The sequence below is a fragment of the Pseudochaenichthys georgianus genome, chromosome 21 (genome assembly GCF_902827115.2).
Source record: "Pseudochaenichthys georgianus chromosome 21, fPseGeo1.2, whole genome shotgun sequence".
NCBI lineage: Eukaryota > Metazoa > Chordata > Actinopteri > Perciformes > Channichthyidae > Pseudochaenichthys > Pseudochaenichthys georgianus.
In genome coordinates, this window is record NC_047523.1 from 15,909,772 (window position 1) to 15,933,581 (window position 23,810).

Here is a 23,810-nt window from a genome sequence, read left to right on the forward strand (position 1 = left end):
AAGTCTGCAGGCAGACAAAAAACACTTTTAAAATGCGTGCTTTCTAAATGGAGCTTGGCTAAGCTAACGTTATATATGCTCCGACTGTCCACACTCACAACAACGGCCTATACAGACATAAATAAACAAGCGACTGTATTCGCCATGACACAGGCAGTCGGTGGTTTGTACTTGTTTAACTTTTGTCTAGTTTCTGAACAGATATGAGGAGCTGTGAGCTTGAGTGCTAACAGCTAACGGCTGATGTTGTTTTTCTGTGGTTCTCATTGAAGATGACGTCACGGCTCCGCCTACACTGTGTTACTATAGTTACTGCCCCAGCTACTAAACTGTAATGGAAACGCAGCATAAAGTGTGCCAGTCCTAACGAGGCCTAGCCATACCGAGCGAGGCTGAGCCAGGCCCTGCAGTGGAAATGCGTCATTATAGAGCACACATGCTGAATATCAGTATTGAACCTAATGCATTCTACCTACCTTCTTGAAAGTGTTTGTTATTTTGTTGAATTCAGAGTGCTTTCTCACAAGATATTTACATTTCTTTGTCTCGCCAAGGGGAAGAGCACTTCAGAGTGCCGCTAATCAATTAGACAATGGGAAGTATTTCACGCGTTCCAAAGTCGTTGATTATTCAATCTGGAGAAGAGGGCGCTGAGTGGAGTTTTTCACATGCTCTAGCCTTGGTTCTCTCCAGGCTTCAAGACAACATCAGTACTCAAAAAGGGAAATTAAAACACTTGAAATAGATAGCTTTAGTCTGAGACAGAACAAACACACTTTTCGCAAACAAACAAAATGTCTTTCTCATCTCAAACCAGAGTGACAGATTATCTTCTTGGCTCTCTTTTTTCTTTTAAACTTTCTCTCCAGCATCAAATCCGTGCCTCAGAATGTCCTGTGATTTCATGTGTCTGCTCAACCCAACGGGCGCAAGATGTACATGTCCGGAGGGGAAGGTGCTGGTAAATGGCACCTGTAGTGATAGCATCATCTCAGGTAGGCCACATCTTGCATCTTCATCGTAAAAATGTCTTGTTGTTGGATTTTTAAGAGCACATATATTGGTGGATATTGTAAACCTTGCTTGTGCGGAGAAAATCTGAAACAATTCTCTCTTTTAAAAGATGTTGATAAGCACTGAAAACCCTGTCAAAAGACAGCACAACAATGGTATATGAGCTGACATGCACAGTTGTGCATACACCAAACCACACTCCATTGTGAGGAATTGTCATGTATTGAAGTTCAACAAATCCCCCCTCCTGCGTGCAGTCATTCCTTATCCATTGTAAAAAAACGTCCAGTCTGTACAACTATGGTTGCCGACATTTGCAGCATAGCACTGTGTGACGTGATTGACTGCTACACACTGTAAGCGATATGGGCTTTGCTGTTGTGCAGGTGAACTGTGCCGCCCCCCCTGCGAGAATGGTGGCCGCTGCTTAGCCAATGAGAAAGGAGACTGGAGGTGCTACTGCTGGCCCGACTTTTCTGGGGAACGCTGTGAGGTCAACCACTGTACAGACTACTGCCTAAATGGAGGCACCTGCATGGGCTCACCCCTGGGTAAGTCTACTTCAAAATAAACTCACCAAACCACATTTGTAGCATGATTCTGCCCTGCGCTTGCCTTATGTGTCACCAGTGTTGTTGTCTTTGTGTTTCACCCTTTTTTTGGGTATGTTTTAAATAAGTGGTTTCTATTTTTTGATTCCTAATATTTAGCTCAGGGCAAACTAAACTTGCTGAGATAACCTTTTTCTGCCACAGACAGATACTTCCAATCATCATAACCCTAACCCCAACCCTAACCCTAATTCAATCCTAATGGCATTCAACCACATTTGTCTTCCGTTAAACTTTCTCACTTCAGCTCATGTTTGCTAGATTACATCTGCCAGTTTGACGGTGCCTGCCATTGATGCTCTCGTTGAACAACCCTCCTTTATCAACCTTCTTCCAAGTCAAGGTCTTCTTTCATGCTTTCGTGGTTTCTGGAAATAAAAACAGTTCTGCCTTCAATTTAGCGAACGTATATGAATATACTGGGATGTCAATGGTGGAATTGAATCAGGATGAAGAGCCCTATTTAAAATGCTCCCATTGATTTACAGGCCCGTACATCATCTTCCAATCATAGCAATTACCCACAACATTTCCATTTGTCAGAAAAATACAAGATTCATCAGATCATTTTCGCTAATACAAAAAATGCAGTTCTGTTCCCACAAAAATGTATTATAATGGCATAACCATTTCCAAATGGTTTGAAATAATTAAAGATGTATTCATTGAATGGCAGCCAGTACATAAAAGGAGGAAACCAGTTACGCCAAACAGTTGGAGGTTTAAAATGATGTCCTTTAGATTTTTCTTTTTTTTTAATGGGAAGGCTTTTTAATAAACATTTATACTTTCAAAGAGGACATTTTCCACTCCCTTCTGGCTTTTCTAAAGCTTAGAATCAAATATATTTGTTTTTCTTTTGGCCTTTGGAAAAAACATACACCCAAGTCAACTGATATTTTACAATCTGTGTTTTCACCTTGTTTTAAAATGGTCTTTGAAACCCTAAATCGGCTCTACGTGACATAAACAGACACCAGGATAATCACTGCTGCATGGAATAAAAATGTAGTCTGTCTGTCATGATAGCTAGGAATCATGTTGCTGTGAGATCACTGCAGGAGGGCCTCACGGCAAAGGCAGGGCTTCTATTGGTGACAATCAGTGTTGTATTATTTTTTATTTGCAAGCGCTGTAGTTGAAGTCCATCATACTACACTAGATCATAAATTGTATTCCTATTATGGCCGACAGCTGAGGGGAAAAGGAAAGTGTTGTTATATGTGTTGTGCTGCTGGCGCCTTTCGTTTTATTCATGCTTGGCAATTTTATTTTTTCTCATAAAGGTCTTGTTTGTCTTTGAGGCATAAACATATAAATGACCAACCAAAGTTGAGCGAAGGAGTGAATATAGTCAAATAGGTTTCCTAAAGTCACTGCTTCAGTGATAAAATAAGGGGACTGGAGTCAGCTCCACTATCAATTAGGCTAGAATTTCCAGTGTTATCTTTAAAAACACAAGGTGTCGTTGAATCCCAGCTTTACTGTCACTTAAACAGGTTTCCCTAAACTCTAATAGGACTTTTTGCAACAACAAAAAAACATAGACACACAACTGTTCTGACTTGTATGACATTAATGGAGGGAAGTATATAAAGTTCACCAGACAAGAGTCCTTTAAAGACCGGTCCACACATAACCATAACTTCATTGTTTCTGCCAAAGGGGCTATAATAACTAATACAAAAAAACAACATTCATTTACATTTTGAATTATTTTGTCTCACAGCATTTAGCTGTCCTTCAGATATTTGAAATATACACAAATCCATCCAAAGATATTCTAGTTTATGTTTTTTTTTACCACAGTATGCAATCACTTGAGGGGTCTTCCTGGTCCAAATGTCTCTGAAACACAATCAGCAAACATATGTTTATTGAAGAGTAGCTGTTAAAAGAATGGTCTTTCCTCCCAATTGTTAAATAAAATAATATGTATGAAAGAAAAAACTGTAAACAAATTAACTTCAAAACAAAACCACTCATTTTGAAGCCACTTGAGGTCCTTGAGGAACCTGATTAGGATGCTTCTCGAACGCTTCTCGAGAAATTCTAGACATGTCTGACACGGGAGAAAACTGTGGGCAGACCTAGAGCATGCTGGGGGAATAATATGCAAATTATGTCTGGCCTGTGAACCATTTGGGATCCTCTAGATCAGGGATGGGCAAATGGCGGCCCCCACCTCCTCTTTTTGCGGCCCTCAGATTAATTTATAAACAACTTAATTAATACAAAAAATATATATATTTTAAATTGTTTTATGATTACTATACGCTTTTCATTCATAATGTCAGCAGGAGGGAGGGGGAGCGGCGCTGAGGAACAGCAGAGTGCGGGCTGACAGGTGTCTGTGTTGACACTAGGGTTGCCAGAAACTGACCATGATCAAAATCGATTATTCGGCAGCCCCCCCCCCCCACTATTACTAGTATTAGCATTAGTCTATATTTTGGTTGAAACTAAGCCAGACAAAATAGAAAATACATAAATAATAATAAAAAAATATATAAATAAAATCGATTTTTAAAAATAATATTCGATTATGGAGACTGTAACGAATAATCGAATAATCGCTGGCATCCCTAGTTGACACTCCCCTTACTGTGGAATAAGGGGAATGCAGAGACAGGCTACAAGTGTCTTAGGTTCAAGTTAGACAACTAATGTCTAGGTTAGTGTTCATGACTTCATGTTTATGTCATCTTAATTGTTAATCTCAATGCACACACATTTTTCGTTTCAAATAGTTTGATTCCACTGTTTAATAACCTGTTCAATACAAACATGCCACTTGTAAAAATGAAATAACATTTCTGTGAACTGATATTTGTTTAGTGAGTTTATTAGAAGATGTTCCCATTTTTTGGGGATGTTCCCTTTGATTGTAAAATGTCAATGAAGATTTCAGACTTAGTATATTTGTTAATAATTAAATACAACACATGGAATTTGTGTGTGCGTGTGTTCCAAGTGAATCTGCGGCCCCCTGGTGGCCAGTACATCAATTATGTGGCCCCCACCACCATCAAAGTTGCCCATCCCTGCTCTAGATTGACTTGGAGGAAGTACACTACAAAAAAGGGCACCTTAGCTTCTATCCATAGGTGCCAATCTGCGGTCACCTTGACCCATACATGAATATTTGTCTAAAAATGATGGTTGGAAGGATGGATCCTTACCTTTACTTTTTTACTGATTAGCGTGACTGTGGAACTATGCTTGACAGATTGAAGCTTGTGCTATTAGTACTTGGTAGAAGTGTACTCAGTCGCAGTTATGTAGTTGAGGGCCATGTAGCAAACAGGAAGTCCATTTGCTGGGGACTGTTTTCATCCGTAAGGGCTTGAGAATACTCACAGAGGCAAGACAGTGTTTGTGAGACCGACACATAATGGGAAACGTCATCCGGCGCAACGATGTGCATTGATGTGTTGAAAGTATTTAATAGTTTTCAGACAACAATAGTGGTCTATGGCACAGAGGAATAAGCTATATATCCGGACACAAAAATACTTGTGAGTAGGATCAATGAGCTGTTGTTTTTTGGGGCTTTTCATGCTCTCTTAATCGCTCCTTTTCTGTTTTTTTCCCAGGTAAGCCTACATGCCGCTGCCCTGTTGGTTTCTCTGGGCCTTTCTGTGAGCGGAGGATTTGTGACGACTACTGCTTGAATGGGGGAACATGCGACGTCACTCAGGGAAACCAGCCTGTGTGCCGCTGCATGTCAGAATATACTGGGGACCGTTGTCTTTACCGTAAGTCCTGCCCATTGCAAACACAAGAAGTTGTAATGGTTATGCACATATGATTTCCACTAGCGTTTCAAGTATAGCCGCAAGACCAGTCACCACAAAGCTTTCTTTGACTTGAGTTATGCTGCATAACATCTACAGAAATAAGCATTTCAAAGACATGGACTGTGAACAAAAACAACCCCCTGAAGTATTTTCACTGCATTTTCCTATATTTGCAGATAAACAAAAATCTAAATACTACAATCAAAATATCGCTTGGGTGTTTCTGTGCTGAAGTGATAATGTATTTTCCTTTGCTTTGTCTCAATGGGTCGTGTGGAAAACAATTTAGACTACTCGTCATTAGTATTTTCCTACCATTGCGTGCCCAAGGGGTGATATGCTTTCATCTGCGGCAAGATGTCATTTGATATAGATAATTATGTCCCATTAAACGTCCTGTACAATTCCAATCAAGCAAGCTTAAACTATGTCCCAGTTTCTCATTACGCACTATCTTCTCTCTTTCTCTTTATCTCTATGACTGTGTAACAGACATCTGTCATCACTACTGTGTGAACTCCAAGGCCTGCACGCTATCCAGCAGCGGATACGTAGAGTGTGTGTGTCCCGCCAGGTTTGAGGGTAACAAATGCGAGGTGGACAAGTGTCTCCGTTGCCATGGAGCTCCCTGCCTCATTAATGAGGATACAGGGGATGTGGTTTGCAAGTGAGTACTTGGTACCTTCATTTTCCTATACTGCTTCACAGTCCTCTTCCTTTCTAGAGAAGCATCAGCTCTGCAGAGTATCCCCAGGTTCCAGTAGCTGTATCCGCAGGCTGAAGTCTGAATGAATTTATTTGATTAAATCTGAAATATGTATAAGTTAACTCACCCTACAGCAATTTAGTGTCTGGTATGTCAATGAATTAGAACTCCCCCGTTGTACAGTATATACATATGCATATGTCAGACACTGACTCATTTATCTTTTCTGTAAAAGTGTGGTTTTCTGCTTGTCACTAGCATTCCATTATTTCTTCACCCTCCAGTTGCACAAATGGCAGAATAGCACCGAGCTGTCAGCTGTGTGACGGATATTGCTACAATGGAGGCACCTGTCACCTGGACCCCGACACCAACCTGCCTTTCTGTCAGTAAGTCACTGCTTAATGGGTGAAGGAAAGTGGGGGAAAAAGAAAAAAAATTGAATTTTCTCCACTATTATTCACACTCGCTGTTTCCATTCAATTGCTGGTTCTGCGCACCAGAAATCATGGCTTTAGATGCAACACTGAAAATCACTAAGGGGTACGATTTCCCTGCTCGGAGAACAAGATAGATTTCTTCCTCTGGAAAGAAATCCTTAAGTTGAGGGAAGGTTTGATGTCACTGCATGGAGGCCATGGCCCAGCAGGGGGCTGAGTGCTAGTACGCCATCTTACGATGTGACACCTCACTGGAGCTTAAGGTTTTTAAGCAGATAAAAATGGTTTCAAAGCCCCTTCAAAGCTTGCCATTCTGAACATATCATGCTGTTCCTCCTTGCAGTTAAGAGCTGATGTCAGGCCTCTCCGACTCTCTCCAGTAGTAGGTCTGTAAGAAAAAAGAAGGTTGAGGTATATGTCAGTGGCATAACATGCCATGAAATCCAACGGCACAAACCTGCAACAGACAAAAGCTTGGCAGGCAGACCCGAGGGAATTATTGAGAAAGACTACTCAAAGCGCTGCCCCATAGATTAATACCACCTCAACCATAATCATATGCAGTGCTATGTAAAAAATCTCTTCAAGGAGGAAATTGGAAATCCATTTCAAAAAGACGAACTCTCTATTTTTTTTAACTGCCCATTGTCCACTGTAGTTTAAATTCTCGGTCATCGTTCACATATTCCCAGGGATGGAATCAATTTCTATGCAAATGATCCCATCCTATTCGATGAGGTTAATAGATCTTGATAATGTGGTTTATTATTTGCTGCAAAGACCAGAGATTATGTGAGATGATGGATATGTCTGTGTCAAGAAATCATAATGTTTGCCCTTAATACTCGGAGTAAATGCATACTTTATCAAACCTTCCAGAAATATATGGCAGAACTGCTTCAATTGCAAAGATAATTCTTGCATTAAACACTGACACAGGTTAAAGAGATTTTTAAAATGCAGAGTCAATACAACTGGTAAACAGGTCAGCCCTCATCATTATTCACTGAGAGATATTTAAATATTCTTCCTGTGAAGCCTTTTAACTATACAACAGCCCTTTTTTTGTCTTACAATGCAGAAAATCTGACTTACTTCAGCAATTGTGTTTTCCAGTGAGATCAATAAACCTACCTAAGACAGTAGTAAACCACAACCGTCATTTAAACTGCAGTCTAACACATAGCTGATGCTGTAGCTGAGAAGATAGCTTTAGCAGTTTTTATCAGATACAAAGATGCTCTTGAGGAGGCACAATGTTTGCATTTGTATATAAACCCCTGAATAGCACTCTTTCCAGGGGACTATGATGTACATTTAAAGATGTCTTTGTGGCAAACAGGATCCAATTTAAACATGTCCCATATTCTTCTCAAATTGAATGAAATAATTTGGTTTTATTGTTAGAGTTTAGGCCGAGATATCCCTATGTCGCTATGCCTCTCACTGTACGGAGTATTTGTCCAATGAGTTCCTGTTTTCATTGGGGCTTTTACACCTGTTAATTTGATTTGGACCAAGGGGAATACACTGTTGCATTTGACGCCTAGTCTGGTTTCTGGTCACACTGACTTTTTTATAAATAATTGAAGATAATAAACAAACATGAACCAATGACACGTAAATCATTAGATATAAAAGTGATGGTCATCCTTTACCATCAGAAACTGATTATGAGTTACAAAAAAGGATTTAAAGTAGTATTATACTGTTAATCAGCCGTTGTGAATAATGACTAAGAGGTCGAAAAAGAGGTGTCAGCTGTGCAGTAATGATTCAGAGCTTATTACTGTGGAATAGCTGTCACAAACTTTACATTTGACTTGTACAGTAAAGGTACATGGAGTCATTACCTATTCATCAGGGAAAATACTTGCACTTTTGTTATCATGGTTGCTAAATGATTCGCAACAAATCGTATATGCTTTGGCAGATTCATTATAGGATTGCCTGCAGATTCCACGATCAGCAGTTGCATTTATTAGCAGTTTAACCTTTGAGACTTTACAAACAAACTGCACAACAGTCAACACTGAAAGTACCCTGGAGACTATCAGACTTTTCTGATATATCCAAATGTACAGGTGTGAAAACCTCCTGCAGACCACAGTCCAGATCAAACATCCAAACATCAGTCCCACAAAAATAAGTTAGTTTGGATCAAATCGAACCATGCAAGTATGTTTGGGATGGCTCAGACTTTCTGATCAATTACAGAAGGTTCTGACACACTCTAGTCATGCTCTAACAGTGGCATAGCTAACAGGCCAATCACCAGCAAGTGTATGGTAGAGAGGCAGAGATGGAGAGGGATGTCAAATACACTTGTCTCAAAAGGACAGGTGCACAGATGTGATGATGACAGGATATCATGTGTGATATACTGTTCTTCAGTCCATCCATCTTCTCCCGCTTATCCGTGGTCGGGTCGCGACTGTTCTTCAGTATGAAGCATAATTTCAGTGTCACAAAAAATGATAGGTAAATTAATGTAACAAAAAGATGCCTTGGGTCAGACTTTCAGGTGTAAAAAATTCAAACATTCAAGTCCAAAATGTATACTTTTTTTCACAATCCTCCACCTTGAAATAGTGAAACTGCAACATTACTGTATGATTGTGTTTTGTGTTCTGTATTTGTGTTAGTATGAGATATTCAGAATGTGGTATATTGAGTATATATAATATGAGTGTTTTTTTAAAACATCTTACATATTCTGAATGTATATAATTTGTAGTTGCCACTAGAAGTGACAATTTCATTTTTTTTTTTTCTGTGTTATTTTTTTAAATAATTAATTTAATGTCCAGTATTACTTAATAATACACACATCCCAGATGTGTGACAACTGTAACAGACTGTTCTTTTGCAGGTACCCCCCTCACAGTGAAATTGATGTGTGTTCATGTTTTTATTTTCTTTGCTAATTTGCTTGATGCAGACACAACATTGACTTACTTCGTTTTATGAGTGAAGCTTCTTTAAGGGATTAGTTTGTCAATCTCCATTCATCATGCAGCAAAAAGTGCAACAGTATATATTCTCTGGGCCCTTTTATCACTCCATACACAATGTTTTGCAGCTGCACGTCAGGGTTCAAGAACCAACGTTGTGATGAGCTGGCCAACCCCTGCGATTACTTCTGTCAGAATGAGGGGATGTGCACATTAACAGCTCTTAACAAACCACGCTGCAAGTAGGTCCTTCTCACCTCTCCAGCTGTATTCAGAGCCAACTCGCCTTTTTGTCCACACCACCACCCTAACTCCATCTGGCTCCATTTCAGCCTCAGTCCACTTTACTGTATGGGCTCTTTGTCTAAGTACTGCCTTGTAGCAACCTATCATGTAATAAGTGTAATAAAAGAGCAACCCACAATAGGTTAAACATAGTCATCTGAAAGAAAGTGTTATGATATGGTTATTTAACTAGATTGTGAAAGCATTACATTTGTATTGGACAGCTCTGTGTCTTTATTCCCAGACATTTAATTGTGACTGGAGTGTGTCCTTGGTAAATTAGGACTGTGACTTCCTATTTTGATTGAAATGTGTTTTGTCACACTTCCATGGCCTGCCGGGGCTCCAGTAATGACAGGTTAGCTACCTAGCCGTAATTAGAAAGCTTGTGAAGTTGCTGTCAAACACTGCGCTGCTCTTCGAGCTTTGACTCGCCCGTTTAGCAGCAACACTCACAGCTTTGCATTTAAACTATAAAGAAAATGTGTTCTCACATCCTCCGTGTATGTTGTAGTAATACTGACTACAAGTTAAAATACCTTTAACCTTTAATATGACTTTAATTGGTATATTCGTAATATTATTTGTTTCACATTAGCATTGTTCCTTTTCGTTATTTAAGGTAATTTAGTCTTAACAATATATAAGTGATCTTTAAAAGGTGTTAGACGGCATATTTATAACCTTTGGACACTAGCGCCAAGCTAGCTGTTTCCATGTTTCACTCTTTGTGCTAAGCTAATCAGATGCTGAGTTTAAATCTATTGCACAGTTTTATTTATTTTTTAATCAATTATCTTATCAAACAATCAGCAAAATAAAAGAAAACATATTCCCCTGTATGCCAAAATGTTCTTTTTATATCAATTGACTTATAATGTATATTGGAAGCAATGACTAGGCACACATTAGCACATATTTGTTGATGCTAAGCTAACAACCTCCGATGTTGCTCTTACTACATTATCAGTTGCTGCACGATGTACTTTTGATGCCCCTCACTGCCACCCATCTCATGCACACAGGAATCAGGGTTGTGGTGGGGGGGGGGGGGGGGGACTTTAACGTGACACTGTGTGATGTGGGTTTCAGTGTGTGCATTTTCAACCTTTGCATGACGGCAATCTGAATATGTTCTTTACTGACCAGTCATCACGTACAGCTTCCTAGGCTGAACATCTCATCAGTAATATGTGTCTACCTTCTATGCCTTCCACACAGTTTAAAATAATTTCTTCATTTGTTATGGAATTAGTCCTTTCATCGTGTACGCCTCCCAGAGGAGATCAAACTCCCCATCGCTTCCACTATCTCATTAAAATTCATGTCGCTGTGACATTTTGTTCAACAAGGGCGTGATTCATTTCCCGTATGTATGGCGCTGCATTCTTATTTTTGATTGCCCGATGTTCTGATTCTTAGAGTGCATGTAATTTAGAGTCATTTCATTCTGTCATCATCCAGTCGCACCCACAAGATCGCTCATGCTTTACAGACCCATCTGTGTCAGTCGTGTGAAATTAGATATCACCTCTTCTAACAAGGGTCATATATCACCACATCAGATCCCATTGGAACACAAATGAGATGACGACTTGTTGTCCCGCTGTGATCCTTTGATATTTCTACATACTGAATATTCAACATGTATATCTCAACACCCTGTTTGTGGACACAACATGTATATACTTAGTGATCTCTCTCCAGGTGGTGTTTTGTTTGTGTTTGGATCAAAGCACTCCATAGCAAGACTGAATCATAATGTGTTGTATATGTAAACCACGGTCACATCATAATGTAGTTCTTCATGTGAAGGTGTTTTCAGCAGTTTTACTGCCAGGATTTCTAACGGTAGTTTATTTTAACTTTGTTTCGACCTTCTTCAGGTGTTCAGCCAATTGGGCGGGAACACAGTGTGAGAGACCAGCCCCTAAAAGCAGCAGATCGGACAATACCAGAGGAGGTGAGTACTGGGAATATCACATTTTTACAATTTCCTACATTTTTAAATGTATGTAACATCCCTACAACATCCCAATTGCATTATAGTGGCAACGTCACTTATACATCTGACATGATCACATTATTAAACATCAACACACATAGGACTCAGCCCTGGTTAGCGCCTTAACAAAATAATGTCTGAACTCCATCCAACCTAGCAAGCTTGCACTATTTTAATAGAATAGCCCATACTCAGCAGGTATACTTATTTTGAGTTAAAGGAACTGCTGCCTGATATTTTCAGTCTTAAATAATCTGCAAATAATATTAAGTAGTACATTGATATCTCCTAAAGAAAGGCTCTACATACAATGTTCAGTGTTTCCCGCTAGCCCGTATTTATATAAATTTGACCTGGAAAAACTGTTGAAGTCTTAATACATTTAAATATCTCCGGTTATAATGTTGAGTACGAATAATTCCCTTTATGCACAGATAGAGCTGAATACACAATTCAGCACCAGCCCCTCCCATCGATGCCACAAGCACGCAACAAGATGCCATTGCTGTAATGACAGTATGGAGTATGGATGCTTGAATTTCTCAAAGGCCTGCAAAAGTCCTCATAAATGATTATAGCAAAATTATATCTTTAGTGGCCTGAACCGGCCAAGGTAGCCTGCATCTTCCCGGGTTTCTCTCTGTAAAACAGAATTAAAACAGTGCGTGATTCAACTCGGTAGCAGCGGACGTTTTTTCTTTAACTAGCCTACTTTCAAACAAAACATAACATACCGTGGTGATGAAAAGTAATTTCTAACTAATATCTGCAATCAAAATGAACAATCTTTTTAGAATCTGCACATTTCCTTTACTATTACTGCACAGCCAGTTTGTAATGGACATCAGTTCTGTAAATAGAGTGAAGTGTTCAGTCAACCAAGCATTAGAGAGGAAAGAAAAAAGTGGCCTTTTTGAAGCCACAGTCAGGCATGGTTGCATACAGTGTGTCACTATCAGAGCCCATCTGGAATCCTTTCAATCGTGTCTCATCTCACCATCTCTCCTCTGTGTGTCTCTCAGGAAGCATAGCTATCATTGTGCCTCTGGTCCTGCTGGTGATCTTGATTGTGATGGTGGTAGCAGGTGTTTACATCTGCAGAAGGAAGCAAAGGTAAGTCATTAAATATATCAATAAGAAAGAGGCTTCTAAGCAGCAACAGATGATAAGAGATCCAAAACTACACAGCTTTAAAGATAAATGGAAGTCTGTGCTTTATATATAAAAAGTGTGTTGTTTATTTGAACATGTTCGGCACAACACCTGCCCTCAGAGCTAAGCCTCTCATTATAATTCAGCTTTTAGTTCTGCCAAGCAAAGTTATGTACACCCAAGTGTGCCAAGTAGTGAGATGTGATTTGTTGTGTGGAGCAGCACAGCATGTTGACCTGCATGTTGAGTATCATGTTAATGATTCCCGGGTCCGCGCACCACAGGGGAAAACGAGTCCAGAGGCAGCCCATGACAAACGGAGGAATAAATGTGGAGATTGGGAACCCGTCATACAACATGTATGAAGTGGACCACGACAACCATGCTGATGCAGGCAGCCTGCTGAGACCCAACTTCACGCTGGACCCTCACAAGGTTGGTATATGTGCTTAATATTAACCTAACCGCAATGCAAACAACAAGATATATCCCTGAGAAGCACTGCAACATTATGGCAGTGTATTGCTGCCACTAAAAGTGCTTGATTTCTAATTTTACAACAAGATTCATTTGTTGCCATATTTTTATTCTGTTTTCATTATTACAAGAAACCTGTATGTTATCTTTTTATTTTATTTCATAAATTACTGTGGGCTCATTTTCATCACTGATGTACTTAGTATTTATTTTAAACGTTATTCGAATCAATCTTGATTTGATCTATCAATAAATAATCATTATTCATGATTGAGTGTATTGACTGCATTATGTGACATAAGATACATCTATATAACATATACTATATATATATATATATATATATATATATTACAAACATGCACATCTTCACATCTAACTGTAAATTAAAATGACTTAAAATTCCAATCTGTGTTGTTTAAAATTCACACTAGAATACAGAACAGTAATAGAAAATACAATATATCAAATATAGACTACTGTAGTTCAAATACAAATCAGGAAAATAGAGTACTCTGTCATTGCATACAATTATGAAAATATAATAGAAGTTATAGCATTTTTTTTCCAATGATTGTTCATGTATGAAAGAGCCAGCAATGAACAACTTAAGTGGACTACGTGATCACTTTAGGCAAATTATTGAACAGCATTTCTATAGAAATTATTCTGTCTCCAGATTGTTGATGCATTAAAAAACACTTGATAGTGATTACATTATTTGCTGAATGACTGTAATCAGTATAAATGGTTTTCACTGCAGGAAAAAGGAACATGTTGCCTTTTTTCAACAATTCCAATGTACTAAGGAAAATGAAATGTGTCTTGGAATAAAAGTCAGCATAAACACATTAATCATATATATATATATATATATATATATATATATAGCTATGGTGAATCTGTCAGTATGCTCATTTAAAATGTATCATTTAATTTAGCAACATATGCATTGGAATCGCTGTATAACATTTTCTAGGAACTTATGTTTGAGTAGCCATATGCAGTCAAGTTCCGTTACACATCCTTGATAAGCAGTGCAGTGCTTGTAAAGGAATAGGAGGCGCTGATTGAACCGGCCTTAAATGATGCCAATCCTTATTACACCTGCTAACTATCATATATGCTGCAATCATGACAATACTGACACTGCCGATCACACCATACTAAACTTACATAGTACATCTCCATCCAAGAATAATGTGTATAAAAACAAGTGTTGAGTAACCAGAAAAAACATGTTAGGGTAATTCCTCCAATTACTGTGGTAATGTGATATCTGGTGTTGGTATGAACCAATAGAATTACACCTTTAGATTTTGTAGAGATTTTGTAAAGGCTGTCTACAGTAGAGTGCATGTATCTCCAAGTGCCACGAACCAAGATTACTTTTCATCCGGCTTGTGATTTATTCTGAACATGATCCTCAACCTCGCACTAACACTCAGCATATCAAATGAATCATAACACTGTCACTGATGTTGTTATCTAGCTCACCTGCTAGAGCTTCAAGCTTATTGCTACTGCTTCTTGCCCTGCCAACTCTGACATCTGCTATTGTCAGTCCAATCTGGCTGTTTCTTTTTTTTTTTCAACAGAGGCACCCTGGCTTGAATTTCAACTAGCTTCTGATTTCTACTACAGTCACTGAGTCCCCGACAATTCCTCACGTCTTTACCTCAGAGCATTTTTATTGTGAATAGCATTATTATGTGTTTGGTGTTAGCTGTGTGTGTGAATTTAACTTTAAACAGAGTTGGTGCCTGTTGTGTTGCAGGGCTGGTGTGTAAAATCCAGTGAACCTCACACTTTGGGCATACATTCTGTGCCCAAGGAGGTAATCCCTGGACAGGTGAATTTTCCAAACTTTACTTTTTGTTTGCCCTCCAGAATACAAAATCACCCTCATGTAAGCACCCTCATGTGCAGTCACCTGGTAAATAACTTTATATAGTGATCTGTGTGATAAGAATATATCTTAATCTGAAGCGAGTCAAGGTTATATCTCACACAGGCTCTGCCCTCTACTGGACTCTATGGGTACTACTCTCAACCATGCTTTGCGAGCATTCACACACTGAGTTTGTATAAACGTAGCCGGCCAATTAGGGCAAGCCTACCTGAATGCGCGTGCAGGCACATAGCATATAAGGCAGCCACGTCTCCTGATCCTTTCATCCTTTTCTCTTCAGCGAGCAGGACAACACCTCAGATAAAGTAAAACGTGTGAAAGAAGAAGAAATAAGTTATCATAACTTCATGGAGTCGCCACTTCTAGAGACCCGGGCCCGTCCTTCGTGCCCTGGCTTAATAGCGGGCGCCGATCCCCACCACCTATGCTTCGAGTGTTTGGGGGACCAGGATATGGCCGAGGCGGTGCCATTCACGTTCGCCATTCCAGCGGGGCGGATGGCTCCGTTTGCCGGGAAGGAGGATGGCGAGGACTTCTCGTTGTCGGGCACTTCCGGGTCCGGCGTCCATGGAAGTCAACCGCCCAGGTCTGTCCGCCAGGACTTCCCCCTGGTGATGACCAGGGCGGCGGAGCGTGGCAGCCCATCTGCTCCCAGCAGGCACCAGGCTGGGCAGAGAACCTCTGCCTGCTCGCGTGCACGTGAGTGGAATAAACCGCAGAAAGTGCTGTCAAAGCACTGTGCGAGTTCAAAAGACGCTATTGCCGGCGTGCTGTTGTCAGAAAACACACCTTGCCTGGTATAATAGCTCCGATTAATGCATTTCACCGTTGAATGTGAAACACAGCGTTAATACGAAGGCACGCGGCCCGTGAGAGTGGCGCAGTAAAAATGATTGCAATCATCCCAGAGTAATCATCTCTCTCCACAATTCCACATTTCCCCATAATGTCCGTTTCAAAAGGCACATTCACACCGCAGTACTTTTCCATCCAGGTTCATGAGAACTTAGTTCATGAGAACTCTTTTGTCGCGTTCACACCAAAAAGAGCCGGAACTAAAATTAGTTCATGAGAACCTTTTTACCCCCTTTTCAGTCCCTGCTAGGGAGCTAGGGTCTTTCGTGGGAGAAAAAGGTTCCTATGTCTGATTGGCTGGGCGGATTGCAAACCACGCCCCGTAAAACTCCCAAAAAGTTTTGTGAAGCCGCCATTTTATTATCCTCGCATTAGCATTATTAGCATTAGCCCAGTGCAGAAACGCAGAGAGACTAACTTATGGCAACACAAAATAAAACATGGGAGCGGTGGAGATGGGGAGGTGTCGGCGTTATGGCGATTTACTGCTTCTACTGAAGCCAGTCCCCAACTCCGGGGACTTCCGGCCGGGGACTTTGGGCGGCAGTATACGCCGTGAAGTGGTTTGCGGCCTGCCAGTAAACCCAAAGCAGAAGAAGTGATGTCAGTGGCTGAATTTGCCTAATCCACCCCCAGGGACATATTCCAGTGTGAACGCGATCTGTACTTAGTTCATGAGAACTAAAGAGTTCTCATGAACTACGTTCTCATGAACCTTTGTGGGAAAAGTACTGCGGTGTGAATGCGCCTAATGAAACGGCATTATGACGGAGCCGCGGCCCCACGAGAGTGTGCCGCGGTGCGTTCAAGGACCTCAGTAGAAAATCGGCTCTTTCTATGTCAGCCCCCCATGGGCCAATCTTCCTTTTATGGAAGGTTTGGCGGCGGAGTGGGCCACCAGAGAGTGCTACAGTTTCTTAGCTGCAACTCCACAGCTGCTTGCATGTCCCCTAACACAGTTTTATGGGGAATGGAAGCTCAGCTGTGTACTGACAGAATGGATGGACAGGACACTGAGACTGGGTTACTCACTCCAGTTTTGCAGCGTCCCTCCTCCATTCAGGCAAATCTATCATCCCAGGAGGAGATAGGTTTCCTTTCAACAGAGATTCAGGCCCTGTTGCAAAAACAGGCTGTGTCTGTTGGTCACTCTCAGGACAGAGAAAAGGGGCTTTACTCCATGTACTTCCTGGTTCCCAAGAAGACAGGAGAATTCAGACCCATTCTGGATCTTCGCTGGCTGAATCAGCACATTGCCTGCGAAAAATTCCATATGTAAACCAGAGGTTGCGCTAGACTTTTTCGCTGCCCGTCATTTTGACGGACAGGATCGTAAAACTTCCGTCAAAATCCAGAATTACCCGTCGGCCTTTACACAACTCTGACGAGGGGGGGGGGGGGAGAAGCATGCTCGTGAACTGTCAACGGGGGGGGGGGGGACAGTTCACATGCGCCGTGTTATGCATGGCTGCTGCACCTCGCGGGAGCGTGCACAGCGTAAAGCCAAAACTCACAGACATTTCAATGATTTGTACGGCACAGGAAACGGTATAATTTCCTTTTTGGAGGGCATGCATAACACGGCATAACAGATAACACCCATAAGCAGCCTCGCTGCGGGGAAACTTTGGCGCTGTTCCGAGGTTGTTCTCATCTGTCAAAATGACGGACTGCTTTCAGATTTGTCCGTCATTGTTAAAAAAAATCCGTCATAGACTTAAAATATTTGGTTTACGCGACCTCTGATGTAAACCAATGACTGGAACTACGGCAGCCGGGCGATTGGTTCACAACCATCATCCTGAAGGACACTTACTTTCATGTCGAAAATTGCTCCAAAGCACAGAAAGTATTTGCGTTATGCCTTCCAAGAGGTAGCCTACGAGTACAGACTACCGTTTGGCTACTCCCTATCCCCACGCACGTTCAGCAAATATGTGACCACAGCGCTACAGCGGCTTCGCGACCATGGCATGAGGGTTTTCTAATGCGACCTCGTAGTCATGGCCGGGTCCAGGGAAGAGGCAAACACAGCCCAATTGATCCAAGTGGATTGCGGTCAATTGGAAGAAGAGCAGTTCCATACCTCACCAGCAGGTGGAGTATATGGGGATTTCGCTCGATGCAGGCAGACTACGTGCCACCCTGTCAGAGAGCAGACAGGCATCCCTGCTTCAGGCAGTTTGCAGACTGCGACAGGGGGCAACGGTGACAGCTTTGACCATCATGCAGTCTCTGGGTCTCATGGCGGCTGCTCACCTTGTGGTACCGCTGGGGTTACTGCATATATGCGTCGCCAGCCAAGGTGGTTTGCCGGCCTTCGCTTAGATCCCAAGAGGCACACACGATGTCCTGTGAACATTCCCCCCCCCCCCCTCCGATACTGGGGGTCCCCAAAGCATCTGCGGAGGGGAACTCCACTGGGGCGGGTGACCTCCTACATCACGGCATCTGTGACAGTTGCCCGGAAGTGCTGAAGCAGATCTGGGCAGTTCGGACAGTGCAACAGCCACTGTACCCTGTGGTTTTCCCTGGCTCTGCAGGACAATCCACCCTTGGGGGGGTGGCCAAGAAAGCTGCCCTACGCCTTTCCACCGCTGCGTCTCATTCTCCCCCTCCCGGGGAGGGTGAGACAAGAACGATTGTCAGTCATCCTGTTAGCCCCAGGTCGCCGCTCGGCGCCGTAGTACACAGAGGTGACACAGATGATGGTGGGCCAGTCCTGGACGGTTCCTCAGGTCTGGGGGGCGTTGTCTCAGGAAGCAGGTGCAATAGGGGTGTTACCCACTCTGGGCCAACCTCTCTCAGGCTGAGACGGGAGGGACTGCCTGACAAAGTTATTTGGACTATCCAGGCAGCAAGAGCAGGATCCACCACAGCCTGTTACAGGACGAGGTGGTTGGGATTCCAGCGGTGGTGTGAAGAAAGGAGTCTAGAGCCTCTATCATGTATGTTGGGCTCTATTCTGTCCTATTTACAGATACTGGTGGACAGGGGGCTTGCTTATTCCACAATTAAGGTGTATGCAGCAGCCATCTCGTCCTGCCATGAAAGATTGGGGGGCAGGTCAGCCTTTAGTCAACCACTTATGGCGCGTTTGCAGGGGGTCAGGAGACAGCGCCCAGTGGTGCATGTCTCAACCCCGCAATGGGATCTGCCGTTGGTGCTCGAGGCTCTGTCTGGCCACAGAACCATTTGAGCCTCTGGAGCTCCCCTCCCTGAAGGCACTATCATTGAAAACAGCTTTTCTGTTTGCCTTGACTTCGGCCAAGAGAGTGTGCGAGCTGACCGCTCTGTCGGTACACCCGAGTTGCCTTTTGATTCGGGGTAACTGTAGCGGGGAGACACTCAGACCGAACCCCTCCTTTGTTCCCAAGAACCTAACCTTGTGGGTCAGTAGGTATCTGACACCCCCCCTGGACACAATGCATTTATGTTTTCCCATGCTCCTTAGGGACCCGGGAAACACGCAGTAAGCCCCATACAGGGCCGGAGGACTCTCCCCGTCTGCCTGTGGGCGGGCGGGGAGAGCCTTCCTCACTATTTTCCATGCACACTCTACGCGAGTTAAGTGTGCTCTACCCAGCCAAGTAAGCTGCGGCCCCGACTTCTCCACGGTCTCAACCGGATGAGAGGAAGTTTGGGTGCGGTGGCTGTTAACCAAATTCCGGTCAGGGGCAGTGTGATGGGTCGATGTTGTTGGACGACAGGTCGTTTATCCATCAGGGCTCCACCCACTGTACCCATTAGGGCTGCACGGTATTGAAAAAACCTGACATCGCGATTTCCCCCCCCCCTGTGGTATATATTGTTGTTTTTTTAACCTGTTAAACCCCAAAGTCCCGGCGGGTACTTTACTTTTTTTTTTCACAACAGTGTCTCAGGGGATCGTAATATTTATGAACCTATTAATGTGTTATACCAGATTAACGGAAATAATCTCAGCTAACTGACGATACAAACCATTTTTACCAAAACAAAACACAAGTCTCATAAGAAGCATCTAAATTACCCCTGAGCGAAAAATGCTAACGCACTTTGGCACAGAACTCAAGATAAAAGTACCCTTATTATTACTTATCGTAGCTGCACATACAAGATATCCGATTAAAGCTGAGGTTCCACAGATTATTTAGGTATATAGTATCATCACTGAGTGATCTGAACTCGGACAGGGGAAGCAAACACAGACATCACAACACGTACCTTTACGTAGCTTCTAGGGGAGATCGTCTCACCGTAGCTATCAATCTGATCAAAAGACGTGTTCAATGGCATTAAAATGAGAAAGAAAAAACGCGGCTGAATCGGTTAATCCATAGGTTTTTAACGTCTCTGTATACAAAAATGATTTAATTTATAATCCATAATTCCATTTGTATGTAAATATCACAGAGTAAAAGTTAGCTGCTAATGGTAGCCACCAGAGTGGCTGCTGCTTCCGGTCTTGGCTATGCGGCAGTCCAGCGCAGTCTAACACACACACATTACCAAATAAGGAGTGAGAGTGACGCGTAGCCAAAACCGGAAGCTGCATACACTCTGGTGGCTACCATTAGCAGCTAACTGTTGTGCTCCGATTTTTACATAAACATGGAATTATGGATTATAAACAATTGCTTCAAAGCCACAGATACATTATCAACCTATGGATCAACCGATTCAGCCGCGTTTTTTCTTTCTCGTTTTAATGCCATTGAACACGTCTTTTGATCAGATTGACAGCTAAGGTGAGACGATCTCCCGTAAAAGGTACGTGTTGTGATGTCTGTGTTTGCTTCCCTTGTTGCGAGATCGTATCGCTTAGATACTATACTTAAATAATCTGTGGAGTCTCAGCTTTAATCAGATATATTGTATGTGCAGTTTCAATAAGTAATAAGGGTATCTTTATTTTTGAATTCTGTGCTTCTGTGCTGAAACCGCACGTCTCTGCGGTGTGAATACCGCGCATGCGCATACTGCGGTTATCGCCATGACACGGTATATCGTTCAGCCCTAGTACCCATAGAGTCCAGTAGAGGGCGGAGCCTGTCTGAGATATAACGGGGGGTTACGTATTGTAACCCTAGGTATATAAGCCCAGGTGAATCCCTCTACCTAGGGGCCCTGTCTTTCCTATGCTGCTCGCTGAAGAGGGTGTAGGGTGACAGGATCAGGAGGCGTGGCCGCCTTTTATACTGTGTGCCTGCGCGCGCATTCAGGTAGGCTCGCCCTGATTGTCCGGCTACGTTTATACAAACTCAGTGTGTGAATGCTAGCATGGTTGAGAGTAGTACCCATAGAGTCCAGTAGAGGGCTCCGCATGTGCTTAGGGTTACGTAACCCCCCTGTTACTCTCACCGAAATCTTTAGATGTCCTATACATCAGTTGTAAAAGTGGAAATAGACGAGTCATCTTTGCCACTTTACTGCTAATGTCAAAGAAGTGTAAAAATATACTTACGCTATGGCTGTGCTATACTTTAGAATAAAGCAATTTTCCATGTGAGGATTTAGGTTTTTGTACTTCCATCTACATGTTGCTGTCTGTTACCGTATTGCTTGCTGAGTAATAATCCACAGTATGCATGAGTTATGTCTTGTGCAATTTGTTTCTTTCATTTTTTTCTTCTGTACTGCTGTCTCTACTTTTTACACCTTGATAATCACAGTGGACTTTACTTAAAGCTGCACTAATCACTATTTTCTTGGCTCAATTGGCCTTGTTTAATGCTCAACAGTATGGCTGTGTGTAGCGTCAAACCCATTAGCGGTATCTCTATCTATTTGTTTTGGTTTTTCGCTAACTAACTAGAAAACCACTCTCGCCAACCTTGTCTGCAGACATAGCAGGCAACCAATCTTTACGTCACCTGCATTTAAAAAGCTACAGTAGCAAACATATACGAGTATTTTGCCTTTTTATCAGGTGGTGGAGACCAAAACAGAGCTAAAAGAAGAGTGACTCTTTACCTTGAATGTGTCAGGTGTACATAACACGACTCCAGATGGATAATGATGCTGTTTCGTGGATTGGCTCTCTCTCAAACGTTAACTAACATTTGCCACAACACTGTAAGATAATTGTGTGTGTAAAAACAACATATTGTATTAATGCGGCTTTAAGACTCCTACTGTTCTGAAGTAACTTAGATAAATAAATAAATATATTTGTTCCATCTTCTTTCCCTCCCTCACAGCCAATGAACTACTCCAACCCGGTGTATGCAAAGATCTATATCGACGGGCAAAACTGCCGGAAGCCAGTCATCAGTATTGACGAGAGGAGAGAGCTACTCCCAAAGAAACTGGAGGGGACAATTCATGAAACCGCCGCATAGCCTAACTTTACACTTTGTACTCCTTTTTTTACCACAGTGTACAATATATAATACGAAGGTGGAAAGAAGATTTTTTCTATTTCCTACGAGACTCTTAGGTTCTACCGGTTTAGCATCAGCATAATGTCCTTCTTGGTGTGCTGAACAGATTTATTTTCCATTTACTGTTTTTGCTTTCTAATGTTTGTCCGACATAAGTTATACAGCGTTGTACTGTATACTATGTGACACTGAAGTAAAGCTGCTGATTTGCAAAAACCTTATTAACACCCATAAGCCACACTTGTGCACAGTTTAAACCTTAAAAATGCAGTGCTAAAAATTGTACCCATACCTGTTTCTAGTTTAGGGTGGAATACGGACAGTTTTGTGAAGGTGAGCAAAGCAGGTTGGCTCAATTTTTCTGAACAAATGTTAGTTTTGTAGAGAAGAGTTAGAGGTTGGTTCTATGGTTCTTTTCTTTTTTTACACATAATAGGACATACAGACCACAAAGCTTCACAATTGAGCAGTGATGCATCATATTTATGAGGTTTTGTCCTTTTTTTTTTTCTCGGAAAATGAAGGATCTACTGACTGGATTTCCAGCGAACGCCATACTATCGACATGATCTTTCTCACACAATATGTAATTTCACAGCGTTTCCATTTCCTTGGATTTCCCGCTTCATCTGCCCTGTTTCTACATTAATATACCACATGAACTTGGTATTATGAAAATATATTGAAGCCCACGTTGAATGTTCTCCGATCAGATGCCCAGATCCCGTACTGTACACTGAACAGACAGATACTGAATACCATATTTTTCTAGGTCTCGTATATCAACAGATGGATTAAAGATGTAGACAAGGAAGAGATTTACCACGGCTATGGAAAAGGTTATTAATATAAACACATCTGTTACTTTGGAAAAAAGAAAGATGATAAATATAAGAAATTTTATAATTTTGTATTTGATTTGTATGTTGTTTGGCTGCTTGTATTTTGAAGAAATGTATTAAATGTAAGTAATTTTTATATAAAATGTAAATCGATATTGAATAAAGGGGGCTTATTTCCACCCTGTGTTCCTCCCTTAAAAACTGGTATTCAAGCCGTGATCAAAGTTGTTATATATCCACGCTTTACATGGCTACTGACCTGACAAGTCAATCAGTGTGAGGTCTTTTACCTGCTAGGCAGAAGAAGGTGGCTGATGGGAGATTATTGTCCTCCCTGTGTGTGCAGGCAGGCAGGCCAATACCATTCATTACCTGGTGGTGTTGCCAGCGTC

The 23,810-nt window shown here is 41.8% G+C and overlaps 1 protein-coding gene across 1 annotated transcript in view; it reads left to right on the forward strand.

Annotated features, from left to right (window-relative positions):
• Positions 1-23,597, forward strand: part of LOC117466354 (low-density lipoprotein receptor-related protein 1B-like) — a 351,481-nt gene extending 327,884 nt beyond the window's left edge. Inside the window, 11 exon segments of the mRNA XM_034109562.1 lie at positions 870-995; positions 1,401-1,565; positions 5,222-5,383; positions 5,918-6,092; positions 6,416-6,520; positions 9,654-9,767; positions 11,697-11,773; positions 12,838-12,928; positions 13,252-13,402; positions 15,222-15,296; positions 22,394-23,597. Of these exon segments, the coding sequence (XP_033965453.1) occupies positions 870-995; positions 1,401-1,565; positions 5,222-5,383; positions 5,918-6,092; positions 6,416-6,520; positions 9,654-9,767; positions 11,697-11,773; positions 12,838-12,928; positions 13,252-13,402; positions 15,222-15,296; positions 22,394-22,534 (1,382 nt within the window). The 3' untranslated portion in view covers positions 22,535-23,597.
• The last annotated feature ends 213 nt before the right edge of the window (positions 23,598-23,810 follow it).